Source organism: Hylobates moloch, unplaced genomic scaffold (assembly GCF_009828535.3).
Source record: "Hylobates moloch isolate HMO894 unplaced genomic scaffold, HMol_V3 SCAFFOLD_3, whole genome shotgun sequence".
Taxonomy (NCBI): domain Eukaryota; kingdom Metazoa; phylum Chordata; class Mammalia; order Primates; family Hylobatidae; genus Hylobates; species Hylobates moloch.
Genome location: NW_026652278.1, coordinates 114,004,012 through 114,031,799, shown reverse-complemented (window position 1 = coordinate 114,031,799; position 27,788 = coordinate 114,004,012). Strand labels below are relative to the sequence as shown.

Sequence of the window (27,788 nt, the reverse complement as noted above, 5' to 3'; positions counted from 1 at the left end):
ACTCATACATTCAAAGAAGGTGCCAGTCTATGGCTTTAAAACAGGAAGGGTTGAGTCAACAGTGACAGAAAATGCTACCTAGAATAAATAAGACTGGGAAAAATTAGATGAACCAGACAAAATCTGCACACTAAGTCTCACAGACTTTAACTTGCTATCGTTAAATTAAAATATATGAAAGGAAAATAAAGTTCTGCAAATGTTTTAAGACACATAAATATAGAAAATTAAGAATATTAAGGATAGAGAATCCATTAGATAATCACTGACTACAAGGTGGGTAGATAGGAAGACATAATGAGAAGGGCAGTAGACCTGAAGGGCTGGTTTGAACCCCAGCACTTCATGCTGTAGCTTCACTATCTTGCCCAAATCACTGAACCTCTCTGCATCTCCATTTTTGCACAAGTTTAATGAGTTCATTACATCTGTCCTATGAATCTCACTGAGTTATAAGGATCAAGTCGGAAAATACTAATGAAAGTACTTTAGTTGAAAGCAATAAAAAAATGCCAGACAATGTTAGGAAGATTTGTATTATTATAATCATCATCTGAAGATTAAGTTTCATTGTAAAACAGTTTGTATTTCAACTCCGTCAGGAAAATTCATAAAAAGAAAACATGACGTAAAAACTGAATAATATCTTAAATATTCAGACAATCATGTAAAGGTAGTAGAACTGACATCAAAATCTAGAAACTAAAATCTATGATTATAAAATCTATAGGCTAAAACCATGCTATTTCAAAAGTCAGTAACTCCTCACAATGCTAAGTGAATTATCCAATAGCAAAACAGCTGAGATTTCTTCCTGTATGTCTTATGTTAATAGATGGCTGCTAAGAAAACTGTCCTTGCTATTCATTACTGATTACAGTTCATATTTGTGCAGAAACTCAATACAGGGAAAGAGAAGAGGAAATGGCTACATAAGACCTTTTGAACATGTAATTGAGGAGACAAATATTGCTCACATTAGTGAATTTAATACATGTGAAAAATACATTTCTTTTTTTTTTCTTTTTTAAATAAACCTGAGTGTTTTTTTAAAGTCCAGGTTAGAAATGCATTGCTCTTCTCTCCTGGCAGTGGAAAAATCTACTGAAAGGAGCGGTTAAAGCAAATTTCTATCTTCAGTGTCATTTCTCTATTGCATTTTAGTTTGGGTTTTTGTGTAAATATACCCTAAAACTTATGAAAAATACATAATGAAATTAAATACAGTTTAAGAAGAATCACACTTTAAGTGCTAAAAAATGCAAAAATTACTTCATGGCCCTATGTTAAAGCATTATTTTCATTTTTTCTTCGCAAACAATACATAACTGTTCTGCCAACCTAACAAAATAAACCTTTCTTGAGATTTCTGAATATAGTTTAAATAGATGTAGCTCTATTACTTAATGAAATGTAAAATCTCTCATTTTCAACTATATGCTATATGTCAAATATAGCATGACTTATAGGAAAAATTTTACCATAAGAGGAAAACTTAAATTCAATAATGTGAAAAGTATTTTCTTTCTAACCTGAAATTTTATGCTCTGCTTACTTTCAAGTTTAACAAATGACCTAATGCAGAACTTAATGAAGTATTGTTTTAGCATAATGCAAGAATTTTCAAATAACGAGCTTATTCATTTACCATATAATTGTTAGTTAGCTACTTAATGAGGCAGGTATTCCTATATACTACAGATAACAAGAGTAATAGAATACACTGTTTGGTATATTATACCTCAACCAAACAGCCTTCTTAGAATATACTACTTGACAAAATACATAATAATTCTAATAATGCTAGCTAGATGGCACTTTTTAAAAAAGCATTTAAAAAGTCAATATATCAAGTTAGTATCAGCACTCTTTCACTAATCTATCAATGGCCCCGTAATATCTGCTCAAGTGAATGACTTGGCTTGTATTTCTCTATTCAAAAAAGCTAGTTCATGAATAGAAAAACTAAACTAATTCAATGTCTAATTTTGTAGATAAAAACTTAGATGCTCCCTCATAATTAATGGTAAATATCCCCTTCTTTGTTTAAAATTCTTCAAGAAGTAGAAAAATGTTCATAATATATTAAAAATTAAAAATACTTTAAAATAAAATGACATTATAAAATCTATACCTCTTAACCACTATAGACTATAACTATAGGACAATTCTGCATTATCCTCACGCATTTATAAAACTCTTCCCTTGCCTCAATGATTCACCCTCCTCTTCTTTCCCTGGCTAACTCTCAATTATCTTTCAAAACTTAATTTACATGTTACCTCACCCAAACAGCCTTCTTCTCTCCCCTAATCTTTAATATAAATTATATACTATACACTGAATACCAAGTAACCTAAAAATTCATATGTTGAAGTCCTAACCCCTAAAATTCATATGCTGAAGTCCTAACCCCCAGTACCTCAGAATGTGACTATATTTGGAGATGGGGGCTTCAGAAGGGTAATTAAGTTAAAATGAAGTCATTAGGGTATGCTGTCCTAATCCAATATGACTGGACAGTATGATCTGGACACAGAGGTACACAAGGGAAAGACCACATGAAGACACTGGAAAACAACAGCCATCTACAAGCCAAGGAGAGAGGCCTAGATCTCTCATAGCCCTCAGAAAGAACCAATCATGCCACCATCTTGTTGGAGGACTCTTAGACTCCAGAATTGTGAGAAAATACATTTCTGTTGCTTAAGCCACATTATCTGTGATGCTTTGTTAAGGCAGCCCTAGCAAACTAGTAGAGTACTTTTCTAAGTTCTTCATCAAGACCCTTTACTTACCTTTATTATAGCACCTAATATTAGTCTTTTGGTTCTTTCTTCCCCACTAAAACTGGAAGATATATGTCTTTTATTTCTGAATTCCCATAGTCCCAACAATATCTGGCATATAGTAGGGGATCAATAAAGAAATCGTTGTTGATTAAATCCAAAAGAAAAAACAAATGAACCAACAAATACGCTCCTCATTCACCATCTTTCTAATCCATCAGCACCACCTTTGGAATGAACTTGCTTGTGGAGAAGCCACAAGCAAGTTATTATTTGGATCAAAATGTTTTGTGATATCTTCCTCTGCCATAATAAAATAGTTTATAAAAATTTTAAGCTAGTTTTTATTTAAAATTATATACATCTGAATACATCTAAAAGACTTATTAGAAATATAACATACTCAAGTACCTCTGCCTATCGGCCCATGGTCCGTAATTAAAATCTGTTCCTTTACCACAAACTATATCCAGTCCCCAACATGGAGGCAAGTCTTGTAATTTGCAATCCTCACTGCTCATTTCTCCTTCAATATTTTCTTCTGTTTCTTCTGGAACAAGTCCTATATTCCAGAACATACAATACAAAGGCAGTTATTTAAAATGGCCATTAAAAAGTTTCCTTAGATCAGCAGTTCCAACATTTTTTGGTCTCAGGAAACCTTTACACTCTTAAAATTTATTGAGAACCTAAAAGAGGTTGTTCTCATATTGTATTATGTCTATCAAGAATTACTATGTTCAAAATTAAAATTCAGCAATTAAAAAAATATTTTCAAAATAAACTCACGTCGACATAAAATATTTAATGTAATTAAATATAACATGTAATATAAATATAAAATTAAATGAAATTTTAATCTCATTTTTAACGAAGAATAACTATATTTTCTAAAACAAAATAATTTAGTGAGAAGTATGAGAGGTTTTTTGGCAAATCTCTAATGTCTAGCTGAATAGAAAACAGGTGGATTCTCATACCTGTTTTGGCATTCAATTTGTTACTGAAGGATTTGGAAAAGATCTGGCCTTGTAAAGATACGTAGATAGAAAAGGGAGGAGTATTTTAATAGCTTTTTCAGATAATTTTTAATACTCTTCTTTGATACTACCTCAAAATTCAACAAATGGAAATTTCTTAAAGGTTAATTGCAATGTGGAATCTGAAGCCATATCACTAAACTTTTCATACCCTGTTATGTTAAAATCTACTGGTCTATCTTGCACTTTGAATACATTTATCTATGCATGAATTTTATAACATCATGCATTGGGAAATACGGGTTCACTGAGTAATGCAGATCTTTTCCAAATATTGACCAATTCCATTATTAAACATTTAAAAACATCACACTTGCTATATCATTGGTGGTCTCATCATAAAAGATATTAACTATTGGGATGCTGTCAAGCTCATAACAGCAGACTCAAATTTTCCAAAGTTCTAATTTTCACAAGAAAGCTCAAATTACAGTTTGTCTCTAATTACTCTTTCAAATAAAACTGGCACTCCATGAAAAAAAAAACACAATTAGTGCAGCTTGCAACTTAATCATACAAGTGCTTTTCCTCAAGACACCAGAATATTTTGGTATGCAGCACAAGCGCTTTATGTGTACTTCCCATTTTCTCACACCAAATATTAAAAACACTTTAATCAAAGGTCAACATTTGACAAAATAAATAATTTCTCTTGCTTAATCAGGGAAATTTTTATGTGACTTTGACATTTTGTTTTACCGTAAATGTGTGGCAGGTGAAAAATACAATGACTACTAGTATAATGAGGAACCACTTCCTTGATTCATGTTAAAGCAACAACAGTTTTACCCACCATTGCTCTGCACCATTAGCACAAATGTCAACATGGTGAAAAGGCAAATAACATCTTAGTTTTACTTTCAAAATACTTTGACCTTAAGTACTTTTATACTCTGAAAGGTATAAAAAGAGCAGAAGTATGAAAAAAGAGCTTAAAACCCAATGTTTAGATACTTTTAGAAAATGGAAGCCACCTGTCAAGAATTTTAATTAGATGGATTTCAATCCTCAAACTTTAAGTTTCAAATCTAATATACTAAGCTTCTAAGCTAAGATGAACTACCTTAACTATCACTACATTCTTTAAAGGTTTTCACTCATGATCATCTGCATTCTCAATTTTTGAGGTTTATCTATGAAAACTGAACTTGAAAAAAATAATGTTCTCTTTTAATCTATAATACTAAACTAATATTCAAGTTTTGAGAAATGACACAGATATTTTCCAGATATTTTCACTCTTATCTACATTTACTATTTCCTGGTGGCTAAGCAAGAAGATTTAAAATATTACTAGATATCAGCATTTCATGGAAGAAATAGAATTGTAGCTATGAAACATACTTTAAAAAAAAAAAATAGGCCAGGCACCATGGGCTCATGACTACAATCCCAGCACTTTGGGAGAAGGAGGCAGGAAGATCACTTGAGGCCAGGAATTTGAGATCAGCCTGGGCAATATAGCGAAATACCATCTCTACAAAAACTTTAAAAATTTGTCAGGCATAGTGGCATATTCCTGTCATCTTAGCAACTCAGGAGGCTGAGGTAGGAGGATTGCTTGAGCCTGGAAGGTCAAGGGTATAGTGGACTATGATTACGCCACTGCATTCCAGCCTGTGTGACAGAGTGAGACTCTGTCACTTTAAAAAAAACAGCAACAACAACAACAACAATACCTGGCTCATCCATGTAGTAGTAGATGTCAACATCATTTGACTGCATCACCACAAAACCTTCTCCCATTAATCTCGGTGGTCTATAAGAAGGTGGAGGGGAAAGCAAACTAAACAAATCTCCAGAATATTAAATGTTCAGTATCCTAGTTAATGCTGGCAATAGGTGAAAAGAAAAGGAAAAAAAACTAACAAGCACATAACAAGTAGCATCCTGAAAAGAAAGAAAAACATCTTTCCAATGAACAATCATCCTAAGAAATTGTTCCATGTTTTATTCTATGTTAGACTCAATAATAAAATGATACTAAAAATTTATCAGCAAATTACGTCAAGAAGAAAAAAAATTTGGTTTTACAAAGAAAAACTTTAGTTTTATATTTTTCGTTTTCAGTTTTGAATGAGAGAAATCGATTTAAAACAAAGTTTAAATACAATAGAATGATGATCACTGGAATAAAATGATCATATTCTGCATTTACAACGAAATTAAAATTTGACCATTTTATATTAATAACTAAATAATATCATTTTATCTATCTGTATATTAAACTATAATCATTCAAAAACATTAAATAAGAAAAAATGTTGTCATTTTTATCTTCTTATTATTACCTATTTCCATGAATATTAAATCAACTTGAAATAAATCTAGAGCAAACATCGTGAACTCTAACTCTGGAATGAACGTTTTTCTACCATCAGTAATTTCCTAGAAACCATTAATCTTTGCTTGCTTTGATTAAACAACTTTTCTCTTTGTCATACATACATCACAATATCTTCTTGCACATCAAAACTAACTTCTCAATCATTAGATGATACTAAATGCAAAAACTCGCAATTTTTTTCTAAATATGTATTAAATCACAAAAGTTAATGTTTAATATCATCATGTAATCGCCACACTTAGTTTTAACAAGTGAAAAATACAATTTTAAATCTTTTTATACAAATTATTAATAGCAAGATACTTTTTCATCTTACTCTCTATAATTTTTCAAAAAGATCCTGGTTTATTCAGTATTATACCTTTACTCATACACATTCGTGTGCACAGTCCACATTCCAGAAGATTCTTAACCAAGTCCATGATCTTGAAGAGTGAGGCCAGGTAGACCCACAGTCACCGTGATACTCAAAAAGGAAAAACCCTCTTTCTATCATTCTAGCCAAATCCTGGAAAATCGAATACCAGGCCAGCCAAGAGTTACAACTAAAAAGGAATAATCATGTTTCACATAGAACCTCACAAAGTGCCTACACACAAAGATAAAAGCTGAGACACTGTACTGAAAACTCTCCATATGAACACTTAAATTACATAAATTCAACCAGAGTATCCTTTACACACACAAAAATTGAGAAAAAACATAAAAATCACAAGAGCCCATCTCCCACTCAGCATCCCACCACACTGAGTCTAGTGTAACTCATTCCTATAATGAGTTTTATAAATACAAGCAGCTCCTTCACAGAAAGACAAAAAAAAAACTGGAAAGCTAGATGGAAAACTGACAGTTTGGAACTTAAAGAAATGTCAAGTGAGTCTCAAAACTATACCATCTTAACTTCACCAAATTTTCCAAGATTAACTTCGATTCAATTTTCAACTTTCAATAACTTAAAGTGGTATTTCACTGTAATGAATCTGTTCAATTTACGCTTTAGTCACATCTTCTAGAAACAAAAACCTACCTGTAATGTGTATCTCCTAACATACAAACAGGAACTAATTGCACAAAGTAAGTTTCCAAAATACAATTAGAAGGAGAAAAAGATAAAAAAATTATAGTTATAATCATGCAGAAAAATATTTAAAATTAGAGTTTATCATTGGATAGCATATCCATTTATCCTATAAAGAAGGACTACATTGTTAATTGCTTTAATAGAGAAATATACCTAATTTTTGTACAACTTGTAGCAAAAAAAAATTAAAAGGATGTTAAAGTTTCTAGCTGTATCTATATTACCCATAAGAAGTTTTTTATTGTTTTTATAAGATTTTCTTACTCATCATTTTGAAGACCAACATATCTTGGACTAGGAACAAGCATGACTCGAACATTTTCAAGCTTTCCTTTCACAATATGCATGAATTGGTCAAGATGACTTGAAGGTGGTTTTGTAGTATAAGTCAAGAAAGCATCATCAAAGTTGATGCACAGAGTTTGCGGCTGGTAGTGATTTCCAAAGGCCAAACGTCCCTAAAAAAAAAAACAACAAAAAAAAACAGATAAGAGACATTATATCATGCTATTCTTGCCATATTTCTTTCTTTAGCTAAACTAATAATAAACATTTTCAAACAACAGCTTAATGATTCCACTTTAGGACTATGTGCTATTTAAATTATTCTACTGGTCAATTTAAACCAGTACTTAAAAGAAAATTTAAGTACTTAAAGAAATTTAAACACAAATTTATGAGAAAACAGTATTTTAAAATAATTATTTCACTCACACTTTACAGAAATGGGAACTAAAAAAACTCCACAAAATTATTTAATTTTGTTACATTAAAATCATATTTGCAAAAATTAAAAGTTCTACTTTATTACCCCATGAAACAGTAATTGTAGCAGAATTTACTTACTGTGCTCACATTGACCTTTATGACTGGAATAAGTGATCTCCATGAAGATGTGGGGTCTTCGGATTCTGTTTTTACTTTAACTCTAACAAGAAAAAATAAAACTGACATGAATAAGAAAAACTTAAATACCTGAGGACATAGTTCACTTCCTCACAATACCATACCTCACAGTATCAGTTTACCTTTCCAAATACATCTAATGACTACTTCAGTAAACAGAACAATGATCATCTGAAGGAATACTAATATTCCTACAGCTGTCTACTAGAGCACTCTATCATATCAACTTTTAGATGGATAAGCTATTATAACAAAACTATGTTTTTAGAATAACAAGCTTTAATGACAAAACTATAAGGGATGATATGCTGTCATTACATCTACCATTTTGCACATTATGTTACTATACGACACTTTATAAGACAGCCAAAGTTACTATTAAACATAAATGATTAAGGTACAAGTCACTTTGATGTTTGTCTACTGTTTTAAGCACTTCTGAAAACAATCCAGTTGCTCCTCTTCCTTCCCTCACCCAAATGCCTTGTGCCAAATAAATTTTCCCTTAATGAAATGAAAATGATAAGCCAAGAGTAAGAAAACTGGCCATATACAAAGTACACAAATGTTAAGAAATCAAAATTTCACAGCAATTCACTAAACAGATAGATAATATATAAATAAATAGGTGTGGCTATGTCCCAATAAAACTCTATATACAAAACAGGCAGTGGGCTAGACTTGCGCTATAGTATAGGTCTAAGTTTGCTGATCCTGTTCTAGAATAATTTTGTAGGTAGACCTAAATACACAGATATGTATTTTTAAAAGCAGACCTACATATACAGATATGGAACAATATTACAGACAAACTGCTACATAAAAAGCAAATTACAGAACAATACACACTATATGAGGCACATATTCTAAACATATATGTTTAGAAACACACAGAACAAAATCATGTATTTTATAAGTACCTTAAATATGTATGTATACATTTATGTACATACATTCAAAAGGATAAAAACTAAATTGATAACAGTACTTATTAATACAGAGAAAAGTAGGATTTGTGCGCAGGGGAATAGAACAGGACTAGATTACATAGTCTGTATTATCTCAATTTCTAAAATAATTATATAATTATTTATGTTACTAAAAGTTTCAGTTAATTTGCAAAGAAACATTAGGCTCTGTTTAGGTGCATAGCCTCAATGATATTCTAATAAAGGCAAATAAATGTTTAAATGCTAGAGATTAATAAAATTCAAGTATGATACTGAACCTTTCAATTTTCGATTGGGTTCTTGTTCTTCCATTTTCCCGTGTTTTATCATCATCTTTCTTAGGTGGAATTATTGTTGGCTCCAAACCAAACAACTCTTGAAGGCGTCCATAAAGATCCGAACGATTATAGACATGAAATTCAAAGTCATTGACTGTGATGTATAACCTGGTTTCTGCCTTTGGATCTAAAGACACCAATTACAAAAAAATTTTTAGTCAACATTTAAGAACTTCAAAGTTTTTACTCAAACATTTTTATACACCTAAAGTAATTCAATTTATTTTAAAATAGAATTCTATGATACAGAGAAGCATATTAATAAAATAAATATAAAACACTGGCCAAAAAAAGAAAAAAATTGATGTTTCTGTTATATTTTAATTTAGCATTCTAAAAACAACTTTAATTTCTAGATTCCGGTTATATACTGAAAAAATTCAAAGATTGTTATGCTAAGAACAGTAAAGTACCACTTAAAGAGTAAAAGTGCACCTTTACCCTAATATAGCCATACTTTTATACCAAAATATATGCAGTAAAATGTTTAAAGTATGATGCTTTATTTAACTATCATATTGGTATTTGAACTTTTGCATCACAGAAACTACAATTTTTCATAAATACTTATTTCCATAAACATATACAACACTAAAACATAGGTTTTATGAACTGTGGACTTCAATCTTCTCAAATAAAAGACATAATTACATTAAGTAGAAATAGCAATAGTAATTAATGAATCCAATTAAAGTGACGGATGAGGCACTTGTTTCTACTCAGGAAATAATCTAAAACAATGCATTACATGTCAACCAAAGAGAGCCACGGAAGAAAGGTACCACAATCAATGCTTTGTTACCAAATGAAAGAACTACCATGTTTTCTGAGACCTCTTTTTTATAACCTTTATCCATTTTTATCTCTATTGAACAAATTCAAATATTTATGGATATTTAAATGTTTTCCACTTTATAATGGATGTTTTAGAAAACTATGGAGTTTACAAAACTCTGATTTTATCAGCACTTGGTTGAAAAATCCTTTCTTTTCACCTAGTAATCTACTGTAATTTACAACTTTATTCCTACAGGAAAATAGATTTAAACTTACAAATCTGAGACAGCCAAAATTACTTTAGATTTCCCTATTACTTCACTAGTATTTAGTCTTCTATCATTTTGCTATCATTCTCTTGCCCCACATAGTTTTTCCCCTCTTCTATACTATATGACATACTCTTCCCTGATGAAGACTGGCGTAAATGGGCTAGTATTTGGCATCTGTAGAAATAATGAAATCAGAATATTAGGGGCAGATTTCATGTCTGGAAAAAGTATTCCAACAGCTAGAGCAGCTGTTCATTAGATAAGTTTGAAAAAAGGCTAAGTTTTGTCATACAATAAAGTATTGTGAGAGTTTGAAATAGGCATTTTGCAGTTTCTCATGTGTGGTTCAGAAAGGTAGTATGCTAATGAGTCTCTAGATGGTGACTATATAGTACCAGTTGTTAAACCAGCATTTTTACCTTTTTTTCTTAGCAACTGCTATGAATTTTTTTTGTTTTTTTGTTTGTTTTGAGATGGAGTCTCCCTCTGTTGCCCAGGCTGGAGTGCAATGGCACGATCTCAGCTCACTGCAACCTCGCGCCTCCCAAGTTCCAGCAATTCTCCCACCTCAGCCTCCTGATGAGCTGGGATTACAGGCACCCGCCATCATGCCTGGCTAATTTTTGTATTTTTAGTAGAGAAGCGGTTTCACCATGTTGTCCAGGCTGGTCTCGAGCTCCTGACCTCAGGTGATCTGCCCGCCTCAGCCTTCCAAAGTGCTGGGATTACAGGCGTGAGCCACCACACCCGGCCCTACAAACTTTTTTTCTTAGCAACTGCTATCAACTACCTAAAGAATAATTTTAGGTGGCATTTAAGTAAAGGTATCTTACTTATACTGCAGAGATGGCTAAACTTATTCCTAAGAGCCACGTTCTTTTCAGTCTTGGCTTTTGACACATTCACTTAACTTTGAGCAGGCCCAATATTTATGCCTTTGATTTCATTTATTAAGTCTATCTAGTTTGTTCCTTAGAGAGATTTACTTTAGGTGCATATTTTCCCCTACATGTCATGCTTCTATTAATCTTGCAGTCTATTTGTTAGATGATTTGCTCTTTTGAGTAAACTTTTCTTTTTTAAAAACATATTTAGTTAACATAAGCCATATTGTTAACAAGATTACAGTGGAGCTGAAACAAAATTTTTTGTTTATATAGCTGGTTTATGATTTTGAAAGAAAAATGTACCTCTTTGTATATTTACACTAGATCTTTTATTCTCAATTATTTTCAGTACTTAGGATATTTGTGTGAATAGATAAAGCTGTAGGGGGAACAGTGAGGTTGGAAAGTAGAGAAGAAGGTCCATTTGAACTAATATCCCATGCTATTAACCCTAGAATTTTGTTCCAAAGAACAAAACTTGGAAAAAATTGATCTTCTCAAAACCCCTCATCGACTTGGAAATAACTAATACTTTAAAAACCTCTCATTTTGCTGATTAAGAAAGAAATTCCTGTGATTGTAACTTGTAGAGTCAGAGCAAAAACCTAGGTCTGCTAACTTCTAGTCCAGTGCTCCTTGTATTTTAAAACAGCCTTGTCAACTGGGGCCCAAATAAGTCCTTGGAAATTCTTACCATAAATATTGATTGCAGCTTGTGGAAAGGATGGACACCTGTAGTATCCAGAGGCAACTGACAGTTTAAAGTTATAAGCCTAATGACACTGACCACTTTAGAATTTTCTGATTTTAGAAATTCTCTGATTCTAAAATTTCTAGGGTGCAGAATGTAAATCTTAAATTGTTTAAGCTTTTTTTTTTTTTTTTTTTTGAGACAGGGTCTCGCTCTGTCCCCCAGTGTGGCATGCAGTGATGCAATCATGGCTCACTGTAGCCTCAACCTCCATGGCTCAAGTGATCCTCCCACCTCAGCCTCCCAAGTAGCTGGGACCCCAGGCACGTGTCACCATGCCTGGCTAATTTTTGTATTTGTTGCAGAAACAGAGTTTCACTATGTTATCCGGGTTGGTCTCAAACTTCTAGGCTCAAGCAATCCTCCCACTTAGGCCTTCCGAAGTGCTGGGATTACCAGTGTGAGCTACTGCAACCAACCCAGCTTTTTTTCTTTTTGAGAAAAGTAGTTACTTCATTTGATCATGAAATATTACATCTGATTAAAATGAATTGCTCCTCACCAGAATACATGTATGAAGTCAAGAATAACTGACCCAAGTGTTTGTCATGAAAGAGGTGGTTTTTGATAAAAATCTTTAACAGGTATTTATTTGGCATTCACTTTATTAATCATTGTGTTAAGCTGGGAGGGGGATTTAAGAAAAGAAAGAGGGAAATGAGTGCTACTTGAATCGATTTGGTGGAGCAGATGCATATAAACAATTACAATTAAAGGAGAAAGGGAGCAGTGAATGTGAATGGAGGAAAAATACTGAGAACTTCTAACTTTGATACAGAACATTTGGTATGGTCCAACAGGGTCATGGTTTGACAATAAAGTTCTGCCCATTTGTCAGGAAGTAGAATGGTAGATGGAGGGCTCCTGTGAATGCCTTATTCCTCAAGGAGCATGCATGATGATGAGTGAGGAGGATTATGTCAGACAGATGTGGAGGGGAGGGGAGCTCAGATGGAATAACTGATTAGACCAATGGCACTGAGGTTAGAAAATGTGTGTGTTTAGAAATTCAATTTGGTGGTAAATTTAAGGTAATGGGGTAATAGGTGATGATTTGGAAACTGTGTATGGAGGACCCTGAACACCTGGCAGGCACAGTCAATAAACTCAGGGGAGGGCAGGGGAGTGCCATAAACTCAGCTTCTTTGAAAGGACACAGCAAAATGTAGTCACTACTTCAGATTCATACACCTCAGGTTAATAGAAATAGCTTAAATACTGGCCTTCCCTTGACTGGCTTTCCCCCATAATTTCTGTCAATGTCTTGAATTCTTTTTGTCACTCTTGTAATATTAGCATATTGCTGTCTCTCTGTATGCTCTCTGTAATTGCCCACAATCTAGAACAGAAATATAATAATTTTTGGATATTCTGTATTCTTCTTAACACTTAAGAATATTTAAATTTTTTGGCTTAAGTGTTCTTTTTTAAATTTTTTGTGTGCCAATGATTTTCAATACAAAAAAAGATTCCACACCTCTATTTTACAGTGATGTTAGAGGTTGGTAGACGTTATCAATTATTACTTTTGCAATTACTAATAATTTGCTCATACTTTTACCTACAATATGACATTTAATTCTCATCAAGAGGAGCACAACATTGGTGAAGAGTCAATTAAGTTTTTCTTCCCTGTGCTTTTTTAAAGGAAATTCTCTAGTATGGAGGATGACATTCTTAACAACATGCTCAATGTCCTTCAAAAGTAAAGACATGATGTCAAATAGTAATGCAGGAATAAATAATTTGGTTTAAGTACATTATTGGTCTACCATTACTCAGGGACAGAATTTAGACTGTAGTAGATAGAGGAATGAATAGGCTGCAAATGAAGCTTTGATAAAAGTCTAACAAGATTAGTAGCTTATACAACCATTATATATAATATTAAAACAGAATATGTTCACTAACAAGACCTTATAATCAGTATTTCTTGCTGATTAAGGGCAGATCCATATGCTTGGCAGTTAACCAAGAAGGAAGTTGATGTTTCTTGGTGGAAAAATTAGAAGCCTAATTGGGGCATATGCCTGAATAGACAGATGTGCATTCAGCCTTCCAAGGAGATGGACCAAAGTCTGTCTATAAGTAGGACCAAGATTTTTATTACTAAGTTTTTGAATTGCTCTATCAGGAAAAAAAGAGGAGTGTTCAAGTGCCCAAATTCTGCGCCAGGAGCATTTAGATCTGTCAGTTGTCCAGTATAGCTCTTTAAAAAAAAAAGAACACATCTAATTTGTTTACCATAGGATGTTTATAAATATTCTCTAGGTTATAAAATTAGTGATCTGCTTTATAGATGATTGTCAGCTAAAGACCAATTATATCTGTCAAAAATCTTTCTTTTGTTTTTAGGATAAAGACTGTCTTTTGGAAAATAAACTGTAAGACCAGTTGCCTCTTAACAGGCAAAGATATATCATAATGTTTAAATGAATATGGATCTGAATAAATAGTCATGCTTTCTTAACCACAAGAAATTCTTATATCAAGAAGTGAAAGAATGACGGTAAAGTATGTCCCTTTCTGTTATTTTATTACTTAGAGGTTTTAGCCTACTATAATCTATCAGTGTAATTTAAAACTGGTTACATCTAAACCTTGTTTGTTAAATAAATTACATAAATAGAAAATCCTGAGCAGTTTTTAAAAGGTCAGTAGACTGTTTTGTCTTTGTATTGATTCTAAGAATTATAAGGCCTTGGCAGCACTTCTGCACCTTGCCTTTTTCACTACAAATAGCATGTGTCCCAATTACATAATTAAATACGTATCTTTTTTCTGATTTCTCTTTGGAAAACAAGGAGTCTCAATTAGCTGTTTGTTCAGAAGACTTAAGCAGTTCTACAAAATGCATTTACTTTTACTTTTGTGAAGAGTTTAGTATCTGGGTTCCAATCTACTTCTTGCTGGTTGTGTAATCTTGGGCTCCAATCACTAGAGTTGTTGTGAGGATTAAATAAAATTATGTGCATAGAGTGCCTAGAACAGTACCTGGAACACAGCAAGAGTGCAATAGAGCTGAGCTGCCTTTATCATTATTCTGAACATTATATCACATTCTGAAAGATTATCTTAAAAGAATAACTTGAAAACAAATACATAATTTACATGACTAGTAAGAATTTGACCTTAAAAGAGAAAAAAACTAGTATTTATTTTGTACAGCAATCCTACAGGTAAGTAGAGGTGTTCTCATTTTATAGATGAAAAAAATGAGGCTCAGAGTGGTTAAAATTCTTGCCTTAAGTCACAATATTAGTAAATAACGTTACAGGGATCACATCCTATATTATTTCTACTATTTATTTACCTCCTTTGTCCAGTTCCTGAAGAATCCAGTGTAGCCATTCTCAACATATTAGGTTTTTTTAAAGAAGCCGTGTATATGTGTGTGTGTGTGTGTGTGTGTGTGTGTGTACGTGCACGTGTATATGAGAGATGGATGCCTTTGGAAGAAGTGCCTGCCCTTTGGAGGGATACTTGTTTGTGAGGGGACATGCTCACTGCTGGGGATATGCCTCTGCTGATCTGGAATGGTACCCCTGTCTGTATGTAGGGGGCAGGGAGGATACCTTGCATGTAGCCTCTGTGTGAGTATTTATCTCTGTGAGGGGGATACAGTGAGTGTACTAGCACTTGTGTGGGCATGCATGTGTGGCTGTGTGTGTGTGCATGTATGTGCTCATCTTTGAAAATGTTTCTCTGTACATAAGTGTATCTATATGTGCATGCCCATTTCTGTGTGCATATATATGCCTCTATATATGTGTCCTTTTCCCTGTGTTTCTGTTCTATGGGTGTGCTTTTAGGCAACCTGTCTCTTTGTATCTAAGTGCGTAATACTGGGGTACAGGTATGGAGGATGAATGGAGTGTTGCCACATAAAATACTCCTGCGGAAGGTAGAAGGCTAGGAATATTAACAAAAAAGATCCTGGACAGAAGCCTTGAAGAAAATACAGACCATGTAAGCATGGAGATCAGCCCACGCTTGGAGATCTGGTTTACTGTTTAATCATACAGGTCTTTGGCTGGAATATTATTAATGCAGGTGAACTAAATAGAAACAGAACAAATAAAGGTGGGATGTGAACTGAGCTAAATGTTTCTCTTTTAAAATATGAGAACAAGCAGTGCTTTTATTTATTTATTTATTTATTTATTTAGAGAAAAGGTCTTCCTCTGCCACCCAGGCTGGAGTGCAGTGGTGTGATCATAGCTTACTGTAACTCAGCCTGAGGTATGTTCCCACCTCAGGCCAAGTAGCTAAGCCTACTGGCATATACCACCACACCCAGCTCATTTTTTAAAATTTTTGTAGAGACATGGTTTTGCTAATGTTGTAAAAGCTGGTCTCAAACTCCTGGCTCAAGCGATCCTCCCTCCTCAGCCTCCCAAAGCACTGGGATTACAGGCATGAGCCAACATGCCTTGCCTCAAAAGGTGCTTTTTAAATGCTTACAGACTTGCTATTTGTTCAACACTTTTCTAAGGTGATTTTTGGAAGGAAAAGAGTCATTTAGGCATTTTGTTCAATCTTACTTAAAATTTTTAAACCTATTTATTATTTTTATTTAATAACTTAACAATTATTTATTCAACGTCTTCTATGTACTAGTCACTGTTTTAGGCACCAGAGATATGGCAGTGAACATAGGAAAAATTATTCACTAATGCAGAAAGGTGCATTCTGGTTGCAGAGGTGAAAATAAATAATAAAATAATAAATGAGATAATAATGGGGGAATAAAAGCTGAAAAACAGGATAATGAATGTTGAGGAGGATCTTACAATATTTTAGTATTCAGTATTTAGTGTTTATCAGTGTTGTCAACGTACATTCAGAAATTAATACCTTTCTCTTTATGCCTTGGTGTCTCCAATTAATGAAGCCATATCTTATCATAGCTGTTATACTGAAAGGAGAGGATCTGTTGTACATGCCCAGCAAGTTAGAGATGGATTTGAGAGTAATCCTGTTTTCATTTTTATACAATCACCGTTTGTTTATTCATCACTGCTGATCCAATTAGGGGCAGGTCTAGGCTCTTAATTTCCCTCATTGCTGCTTCTGCAGCTCACCAACTAGCCTTTAAAGCATATGCCTAATAATCAGGACATTTGTATTCAGGTATCATTAGTAAACTATTGCTTATGTAAATTTGAAAACAAACAATTTAAAAGAGTTTCCTGGTAAATTTTGATTGAGTTGTTTATAACCTTGAAGAATCTCATAAGAATCAATTTCTACTGGCATAGGTCTATCTGGGAATAGAAACATATTGTATTTTAGATTTATTATGCCTCCACATGTTAGATTTTCAAGCAAGATTTTCAAGCATTCTGTAAGATGTTTCTCAATGTTTTGTTTTACTTAGAAGTATGACTAGGAGAAAGATTCTCTGTTACTCTTTTATACAAATGAGTTCTTCTATGTACTAAGCATTTTTCTAGACACCAATACAGAATAAAACAAGTCCCACCCTTTACAAAGTTTGCTTCATTCAAGTTAGGTAGATTCCATTAATAAGCAAGTAAATATATATACAGCATCAAGGAATGCATGAGAAAAATACAGCATTGAAGAAAATAAAAGCAAGGTTAGTGGAACAGAGAGTGCTAGTTTGTGGGGGAGGGTGCTGCTTTACAAAAGTACTCAGGAAAAGCTTCATTGATAGAGGATAGTTAACCAGAACCACCAAGCAAATAAGGGAATGAATACTGTAAATATCCAGAGGCCAACATTTCGCGGTGGCTCTGCTGCAGTTTCATCACCAACACTAACTGGCCAGTTTATTTGGAGTGGGGTGGAAGGTAAGATGATCAGGAGGTAGAAGGAATTTCATAGAATATTTATAGGGACATAGGATTTTATAGGCTATTTATAGGAAGTTTGTAGGATTCTATAGGTCACTTACAAGACTTTGGTGTTGTTCTGAGTGAGATGGGAAGCCACGGGAAAATTTGGGAAGAGAGAGGAATAAAATGATCTTATATTTTTAAAAGATCTGGCCAGCGTATTAAGAGCAGGTTGAGGAACAAGTGCACAGAAGCAGGGAGACTAGTTAAGAGACTATGTGATAAAACAGGTGGAAGATGATGGTGACTTGGGCCAGTGTGGGGAGAAGTAGTTGGATTCTGGATGTAGGATGAAAGGAAAGCTGACAGGATTTGATGATGACCTCTGGGACACAAAAGACAGCAGTCAAGATTTTTGGCCTGGCCGGGCGCGGTGGGTCACGCCTGTAATCCCAGCACTTTGGGAGGCCGAGATGGGCGGATCACGAAGTCAGGAGATCGAGACCATCCTGGCTAACACAGTGAAACCCCGTCTCTACTAAATATACAAAAAATTAGCCGGGCGAGACGGCAGGCGCCTGTAGTCCCAGCTACTCGGGAGGCTGAGGCAGGAGAATGGTGTGAACCCCAGGGGGCAGAGCCTGCAGTGAGCCGAGATCATGCCACTGCACTCCAGCCTGGGTGACAGCGAGACTCTGTCTCAAAAAAAAAAAAAAAAAAAAGATTTTTGGCCTGAGCAATAGAAAAGATAGACTTGCTGTTGATAAGATGGAAAATACCGTGGGGTAGGTTTGGGTGGCAAAATCAGGTGTTTGGTTGGATACTTCAAGTGTAAGAAACCAGTTACATATAAAATTGGAGACGCTGAGTAGACTGCTAGATATTTGACCCTAGTGGTCTGAGGAGAGATCGAGGATGATGACTGAGGAAAGGTTTAACGCTAGTGAATGACAGAGTTTAATGTGTTTAAAACTGGGTTTATTACTATCAAGTCTCAGAATACTTCACACATATTAAAACACCAGTGTGTTTCCTAGAGTCTGTTTTGGGAGGCCGAGGAGGGCGGATCACGAGGTCAGGAGATCGAGACCACGGTGAAACCCCGTCTCTACTAAAAATACAAAAAAAAAATTAGCCGGGCGTGGTGGCGGGCGCCTGTAGTCCCAGCTACTTGGAGAGGCTGAGGCAGGAGAATGGCATGAACCCGCGAGGCGGAGCTTGCAGTGAGCCGAGATCGCGCCACTGCACTCCAGCCTGGGTGACAGAGCGAGACTCCGTCTCAAAAAAAAAAAAAAAAAAAAAGATTTAAACTACAGCAAATAAAGGTGATGAAGTGCTTGATATAACAGTTTAGGGATTATTTTAGCTGTTAGTCATGTGATAAATCTGAGGAAATAGGAGGGAACACAGGCCAAAGAACTATGGTAAAATATTAGGAAAATTACATCTTCTAAATATTTGTTTTTTGAAGGATTGGGCCTTTATCATTTTTTTATCAATTATCCTAAGAAGTCATAAGAGAAAAAACCTACACTGGAGTAGAAGTAAAAGAATTTACCTGAAAAATTGTTTAACAAGTAAATTATTCATAAAAGTATTACTATATGAAAGATACTATGAAGTGAAAGTGAATGTTGCTGATTCATTTTCCTTAGTTTATTTTTAAAATATGAGTGGTAGTGTACTTTTAATTTGTTGGTTTAAAATTTACCTTTGTTTGGAGTATTTTGTATTTTATATATACTTTTACAAATAATTCAAATTATTAATTTTGGTAAAATGTGATGCCTTACTGAAGAGCAGGTTAGAATGTTGTAGCTAATGCTACAAAAGTTAATAATAATTCTCTTCACTCATTTTTTAAAATTAAACTTTTCTTTTTCTTTTTTTTTTTTTGAGACAGAGTTTCACTCTGTTGCCCAGGCTGGAGTGCAGTGGCACAATCTTGGCTCACTGCAACCTCCGCCTCCTGGGTTCAAGCAATTCTCCTGCCTCAGCCTCCTGAATAGCTGGGATTACAGGTGCCCACCACCACGCCCAGCTAATTTTTTGTATTTTTAGTAGAGACGGGGTTTCATCATGTTGGCTAGGCTGGTCTCAAACTCCTGACCTCAGGTGATCCACTTGCCTTGGCCTCCCAAAGTGCTAGGATTACAGATATGAGCCACCATGCCCGGCCTAAAAATTAAACTTTTCTAACTGGTCATATCTAATTTTAATTAGTTTTCATAAAATCCTGATTATATGATTGAACATTTTAAACACATAAAAAAATGAAAACTCACCATGTTGCTTCTGTTTTGGGTTATACATTTTCCACCACCGAAAAATGATGAATCCATCTTGAATCCTAAGAAAGGGAAATTACAAAATTAGAATTTAAGTAACAATTTACTTAACTCATTTCTTAGTTATTCCAAAAGGAAGGCAATTGATAATGAACAAGGAAATACAGGAAATCCTCAAAAGAACATTGGCATACATAAACACACATCTTTTTGTGAACAAAGACTTATAAAGTATGTTTCATGATCTTCTAGTTAAAAAAGGAAAAGACTTTGCATAGCTAAAGATTCTTGATGAATAAAAATTGTATACATTTATCATATACAACATGTTTTGAAATATCATATTCCTCTAATTAATGGTCACAGGAAAATGAAGTGCTAACAGAAATGTTTCCCTTTTTAAATGATATTTTTTAAAATAAAAAAATTACAGATACCTAGGTCTACAGGAGAGAGGGAAAAAAATTATGTAACAATAAGCCAAATCTTGAAAGAGGGATGTTAGCACACAAAAGGGAACCTTTTAAGGATGTTCCCTCATTTCTCATAAATAACCTATCATCTCATGCCCCAAAAGGATGGACTTATAGTCTCTGAGCTTTTATTTTTCACTTTTGATTTGGAAATAATACTAGCATAGAAGTTGTCTCCTATAGTTTTTTTTTTTTTTTTTTTTTGAGACGGAGTCTCGCTCTGTCGCCCAGGCTGGAGTGCAGTGGCGCAATCTCGGCTCACTGCAAGCTCCACCTCCCGGGTTCACGCCATTCTCCTGCCTCAGCCTCTCCGAGTAGCTGGGACTACAGGCGCCCGCCACCACGCCCGGCTAATTTTTTTGTATTTTTTTTTTTAGTAGAGACGGGGTTTCACCATGGTCTCGATCTCCTGACCTCGTGATCCGCCCGCCTCGGCCTCCCAAAGTGCTGGGATTACAAGCGTGAGCCACCGCGCCCGGCCTCTCCTATAGTTTTAAGTGAGGTGTGAGCATTGCCAAACTCTAGCATCTCTCAATTAATTCAAAACTTTTGAATTCTACCTAAGTCACAGATTTAAAGAAAATCACAAAAATAGAGTAGGCTTTTCTTTCAAGACTTACAGAAGAAGGAACATTTCAATCATATCCTTATTATATTCATATTTGTGTTTCCTTCTTTGAATAAAATTGAGTTTCTAACAAATGCTAAACAATTCTATAAACTTATTATCTCTAATGAGGAGCTAATGAATGACAGCTACCAACATCTCTAAACCTTGCTGTATATAACGAATGACTACTATGAACTCTGTGATATAAAATGGTCAGGCAATTTAAAGGTTCACTTTTTCATCCAGAAATGAAAGATTATTCATTTCTATAAACAGCTATTTTTATATTCTGCTAAATTAATCCACTGACAAAATATTTTAAAACATCAATTCACCAAGTATGATTTACTGGAAAAAAAATTTGATTTAGTTTTATTTGAAGAAGCAAGTCACATTCAATAAAATATCATAAAACATTTTAACAATAGTTTTAAAGTATGTTTAACATGGGTCCTTTTTAATTTTTTAATTTTGTTACCTAATAGACATGTCTTCTGTAATGTAATAGATTTCACGAACCATGACTTTTCCAGAAAGCACAGAGAAAGAGAAGGAACCTGTTATAGGAAGGAGAAAACAGCAGTTAATGTAACTGTTTTAACAGACAATAGGGCCCTTAAAGTTTAAAATAACATTAGCCCCAAATTTATTCAATAAGCATCTCTTCTCACTCTCTTCCTGATACCCTTACAGCCTTACTGATTTTCCATCATTCTTTCCCCAATAAAACAAAAAGTGCCATACATATCACCACTATGAAGTAAGCTGCCAAATAACCTGAAGAGGATATTAGTTTAAGTAACTGCTTCGTATGGATAATTCCCTTAATTATGCACTGCCATTAAATAAACCCAAAGTAGTGACTAATTCACCATTTTTCTTTAGAAACTTGAGTGACTGCAGGAACCAGCCATTGCCTCAAATTAATGGAAGACGATTTATGTCTGAAAGAAGTTTTATGTCGACTAAGAGGTACTCGATTATAAGGCAGGTTAGAATGGTTCTCTCCAGTCATCTCTCCCCATCCCTTTCTCCCACTGGTTTAGGGCTTTCAAAGCACATAGCTTCTTAATACACCCTCCTATCTACCTGCAAATTTCCTACTTTTAAGTAGTCAAAAATTTAATTAATAAAACAGGCCACAAAATGAAACATACAGGATGATTCTAACTTACATATTTTTAAAGTATGGGTTACTTTAAAAATAACCAAAACTACATTGAACATTAAAAACTTTCTTTGAATGGTGGACTCTCAAGAAATTTCTATTTCCACATTTTATACATATCCAAGTTTTTCAAACTCTTTTAATGAGCATCTTTAATAAGTTAAAAAAAAAAAAGTCAAACAGTTACTACAGAAACACTTAAAGAAGTAATAAATAATGGGGTAAAGGACATAACCAAGTGGGTATTATCATGAAGTAATGGAGTGCTGTGTGAGAGAAATTCCAGTTAGATTATTTTAACTATCATTAAACAAAGGTAAATTTCTAATGCTACTATCTGTTCATGAAATATAAATTTATAATATACATCTGCTATGGTTTGAATGTTTGTTCCCTCTAAAACTCACGTTGAAACTTAATTCTCATTTATCAGTGTTAGAAGGGTAGGAAATCTGACTACAGTATTTGCGATGTGAGACCTTTGGGAAGTACTCAGGATTAAATGAGGCCATGATGTTGGGACAACAGTGGCTTTCCAAGAGAAAAAAGAGACCTGAGCAAGCAAGCTCAGCCCCCTCACCATGTGACACCCTGTGCCACCTCAAGACTCTGCAGAGTCCCACTGGCAAGAAGGTCCTCACCAGATGCACCCCCTCAACTTTGGACTTCCCAGCCTCCAGAACTATCAGACATAAATTGCTTCTCTTTATAAATGACCTAGTCTCAGGTATTCAGTTACAGCAACAAAAAATGGTAAGACAACATCTCAAGATTATAAGGAAGAAAAAAATTCAGCATTAACTCAAACTCACCAATATGGATATAGCCATGCTTGTATAATCTGTTAAGAACTAGTGTTAAAATAAGACCAACATTCCGGGAATTATAATATGTGAGGTAAATAATCCATCCACAGGACAAAATGGTAGCTGTTGGGAGGAAAAAAAACAGAAATAATAGGATTTAGTTTTACACAGTAATGTGTCCTCTTGCAGTTTAATACTTGGAATTTTAAAACCAGAGGTTGATTATACTTTATCCAGCTTTCTTCCTCTTCATCATTCATTATCCAGAAAAGCATAAATTCCAATCAGATCCATTAGAGCAATGTTTCAAGTATGCCTGCTTTCTTTTCTGTTTACTTTATCATTGCTTTGTACTGTTTTAGTTAATAAACATTACGTAAAGACATCCTGGGAGAAGAAAGGCCATATTTCTGAATATTCTGAAACAAATTCACCTTTATTAGGCCAAAAACTCATCTCATACACAAATTCACTCTCAAGTTATTTCCTGAAACAAGCTATAGCCACTTATAAAGGAAGAAAAGTAATGATTTTTAAAATCTCTGCTTTAAAAAAAAACCTTCTGCTTTTTAAAGCTGTGCTTTAAGTAAAATAAGTTGGAATTTAGTATAAAGGCATATCAAATAGGCCACCTGTAACTAGATATTTTGCTGTAATGGGTAAGACAATAAGTTATGATGAATGTCATTGAATATGCTACAGTAAATGACATTCTAAATTTATTTTTTTAATGAAAGTATATAGTTACTTATAAAATTCATATTCTCAAAAAATCTAGTTCATGAATATACAAAAGGCAAAACACAGGAAAACATTGTTTTGATAATAAATTTGCTCTTACTTATCCTTTTCAAAAGTATTACTTCTAAATTATGAGAAAGTTATATAAAGCAACTTAACCTGTATAACCCTTTAGTAACATCATATTAAGTCCTTAACTTTTAAACAATTATGTATTATGGATAAAGCAAAGCAATCACTGAGAGTCAACATAAAATACAATTCCCAGGGCAGCTTAGATTGATGGTAATAGCTTTGACGTAGCAAGTGCTATGATTTGCCATTTAAAAAAAATTCTAGAAAAAATATTTTGAAAAGTTATTTTGATGATATGCCATTATATCTCAAGTTTAAAGTCATTTTGTATAAATTTTTACTATAAATCACTGTGTCAACAGTAGGTTGTTACATGAGTCCTTCAAAATGGCAACAGGCATTTGCTGAGAAAATATGCTTTTAATATTAAACAAGCCAGGAATTGTAGTCTTTTCATTATATCATGCCCCCCTACCCTCATAGTAAAACAGAGGGATTAAAGAATTGCTCAATGTTTTTCTGCTTGTTATTGTTGCTGTTTTTTTCTTAAAGAAAGGAGGTGTTTATAACAGGAAAAAGTCTGAAAAATTCTAGATGACAGGAAAGGGAACAGACACTTCACCTCTACTTATATTCCTACCCACATCCTTGGGTGTCATGAAAGAAGCGTAAGCATCCCCTCAGAAAAAAAAAAAATACCTGTGTAACTCATACAAATTACTTAATCTTTATGGGCCTCAATTCCCCAACAGGGAATTAAAAGGGAAAGAATAAAAACCTACCTTCATAAAGCTACCTCTGAGCATTAAGTGAGACAACATATGTACAACCTGGTATCTAGCACACAGAAGATGCTCAACATATTATCATTACCCTTCCTTTCCTCTCTTACCCTTCCTAATTCCCTGTTTCCAATTCTTATGCCAAAATTAAAGTCAAATACCATTCTCCCATGAAAACTTCCAGAGCAGAAACAGCCTACGATAATTTCTCCCTTCCCTGTATTATTTTTGTATTTCTCCCTCTCATTCATATTCATTCATTCACTCATATTTCCTTTCTCCCTCTGCTATTTAGTTTAAGCTATTTGTATATACCTAGAAAACTTCTAGATTATACCAAAAAATTAATAGCAGATCTCACTGCCAAGTGCACAAGGAGTGAGGAAAGAGATTAAAAGATTAGGCATATAATTCTATTTTACTATAAAAATAGAATTATTTTTACAGTAAAATTATATTTGAGGATTTATTATTTCTGTAACAAAACAAGTGTTTGTGTGTATGCTGAGTCGAGAAGTAGGGGAGGTGACCCGAAACCAGAAAGATAAGCTAAGTGCAATGTTCTTCTTCTCTTTCCACTTCCCCTAAGTCAGATGAGAATGCAGCCTAAGAAAAAGTAGAGCATTTCAGAGCAGTTTCCAGAACAAATGTTCAAGAAATATAAATAACAATCTTCCTTCCTAAAAATAAGTAAATGGTAGTGTTAGTGTTCCAACTTCAGTCAACCACTGTTTAAAATCTGGCAGCTGTTAATCCATACTTAAAACACAATAAAGTAGAAGAAAAATATTCCACTTACCAACAAGGAGCCAAACAACATTGGAATTGTGTTCTGTAAGAAAATCTTCTAATTGAGTGATACTAGGGACAATACTCTCATTCTTCCTTTGATCCATTACTAAAGTTTTTCCAGAACAACATCTAAAGGCCTAAAAGATTTCAAAGGTTAAATTTAGAATCAGAGATTTATAAAACTGCAACAGAAATCATTAAGGGGAAAAAAGGGTGAATTTAATAAATGAAGTTGATTAAATCACCTTTCTGTTTCCTTCAATGATAAGAATGCAAAAGTACAACAAAAATGCCCACATTTCTACTAAAATGTAAGAGAATGGATCATACTTGTAATGTACTGATTTCACCATTCTAAATGTAAGCACTAACTAAGGTTCAATTACTATACTCTGGCTCAAAATAAGAGGAATGTGATTATTCTTTTTTTTTTTTTTTTTTTTTTTTTTTTTTGAGAAGGAGTTTTGCTGTTGTTGCCCAGGCTGGAGTGCAATGGCGTGATCTCGTCTCAGGCAACCTCTGCCTCCCAGGTTCAAGCGAATTCTCCTGCCTCAGCCTACCCAGTAGCTGGGATTACAGGCATGCCTCACCACACCTGGCTAATTTTGTATTTTTAGTAGAGACAGGGTTTCTCCATGTTGGTCAGGCTGGTCTTGAACTCCTGATCTCAGGTGATCCACCTGCCTCGGCCTCCCAAAGTGCTGGGATTACATGTGTGCGCCACCGCGCCTGGCGTGATTATTCTTTAATCAGAAACATCTCAACAATCAGAAGTACTAGCCATCTACATTAAACAAATTCATCCAGACTTGTCCCAAAGCCACCACTTAATATTATCATATTTGTATATTAAGTTAGATAAATCCCTCTTATCCTCCATCACTTCTATGTATTCTCCATTATCCCATGGGGAAACAATCTTCCTAGTTCAGATTCACTGTAGGTAGTCTGAACAGTAAAGAGACCTCCTGCTATCAGATACTAAGGATAAAGAAAAATTCACTGTAGAACTGTGACCCAACTTCTGACAAATATTTGTATGCATACACATATGTGTGCATATACATATGTATGTATATAGATATGTGTGTGTATGTATACAGATATGTGTGTATATGTATATACGCACACACAGTAGGATGAATATGAATATTGAGATGTACCAACAATAAGAAAAAAGGAGCAAAGTTCATATTTTATGATCCAAGAAACAAGAAAATATTCCTTCATAATACCATAGTAACATATGACTAACCCAACCTACCGATAACAAAATTATCTCATAATAAACCAGAAAGAACAAAAAAAAGCTGGACTTAATCACAAAGAGACCTACACAGTTAATACTACTTTAAAACTAAACAGCAGAGGAGATTTTTACAGATAACTACAAAACCAGCAAATTTTTTCTGCAGTAAAGAATACGGAAGGATAACTTTCTAATTGAAATTTGGTACATCTGACTTAACTTTCTAAATCTGTTTTCTGTTTATTCACCACAACTCTTATCTTTGGACATCACAAAACAAGTTTAAAAATTAGATGAGGCCAAGAACCTATAATCCCAGTGCTTTGGGAGGCAAAGGTAGGAAGAACTCTTGAGGCCAGAAGTTGGAATCCAGCCTGGGCAACATAGTGAGACCCCATCTCTGCCAAAAAAATAAAATTAAAAAACTAGCCAGGCATGGTGGTGTGCACCTGTAGTCCTAGCTACTCAGGGCACTGGGGCAGGAGGATTGCTTGAGCCTAGGAGTTCAAGGTTACAGTGAGCTATGAACATGCTACTGCACTCTAGCCCCGTTGAGAGAGGGAGACCCCTTCTAAAATAAATAAATAAATAAATAAAAATTGAATGAGATAACATTGTCAGACACAATCTACAACACATTATGTTTCATATTTCTACACTGTTGAAATCTTATAATTTACAGAGGCAAATTAAACATCTCTTAAGAAAATAATACAGAGCTCAATAACAGAAGGTTTATTATTAACAGTGATATGAAAACCTAAAGGCAAGAGCTAGAGAAGATTAAGAAAATGTTTTCAGTTTACAACAATCCTTTTTTTCCTACCGTGTAGAAACTGAGTAAAAAATGTTCTCATCTTTTTCA

At 34.1% G+C, this 27,788-nt stretch overlaps 1 protein-coding gene across 1 annotated transcript in view; it reads right to left on the bottom strand.

Annotated features, from left to right (window-relative positions):
- BLTP1 (bridge-like lipid transfer protein family member 1) overlaps window positions 1–27,788 on the bottom strand; it is a 208,736-nt gene that overhangs the window by 164,999 nt on the left and 15,949 nt on the right. Inside the window, exons 3-11 of the mRNA XM_058437034.1 lie at window positions 25,682–25,811; window positions 23,291–23,407; window positions 21,789–21,867; window positions 20,225–20,289; window positions 9,392–9,578; window positions 8,104–8,185; window positions 7,522–7,715; window positions 5,509–5,588; window positions 3,201–3,351 (exon numbers count right to left, since the gene is read on the bottom strand). Coding sequence (XP_058293017.1) covers window positions 3,201–3,351; window positions 5,509–5,588; window positions 7,522–7,715; window positions 8,104–8,185; window positions 9,392–9,578; window positions 20,225–20,289; window positions 21,789–21,867; window positions 23,291–23,407; window positions 25,682–25,778 — 1,052 coding nt within the window. The 5' untranslated portion in view covers window positions 25,779–25,811. The remainder of the gene's footprint in view (window positions 1–3,200; window positions 3,352–5,508; window positions 5,589–7,521; window positions 7,716–8,103; window positions 8,186–9,391; window positions 9,579–20,224; window positions 20,290–21,788; window positions 21,868–23,290; window positions 23,408–25,681; window positions 25,812–27,788) is intronic.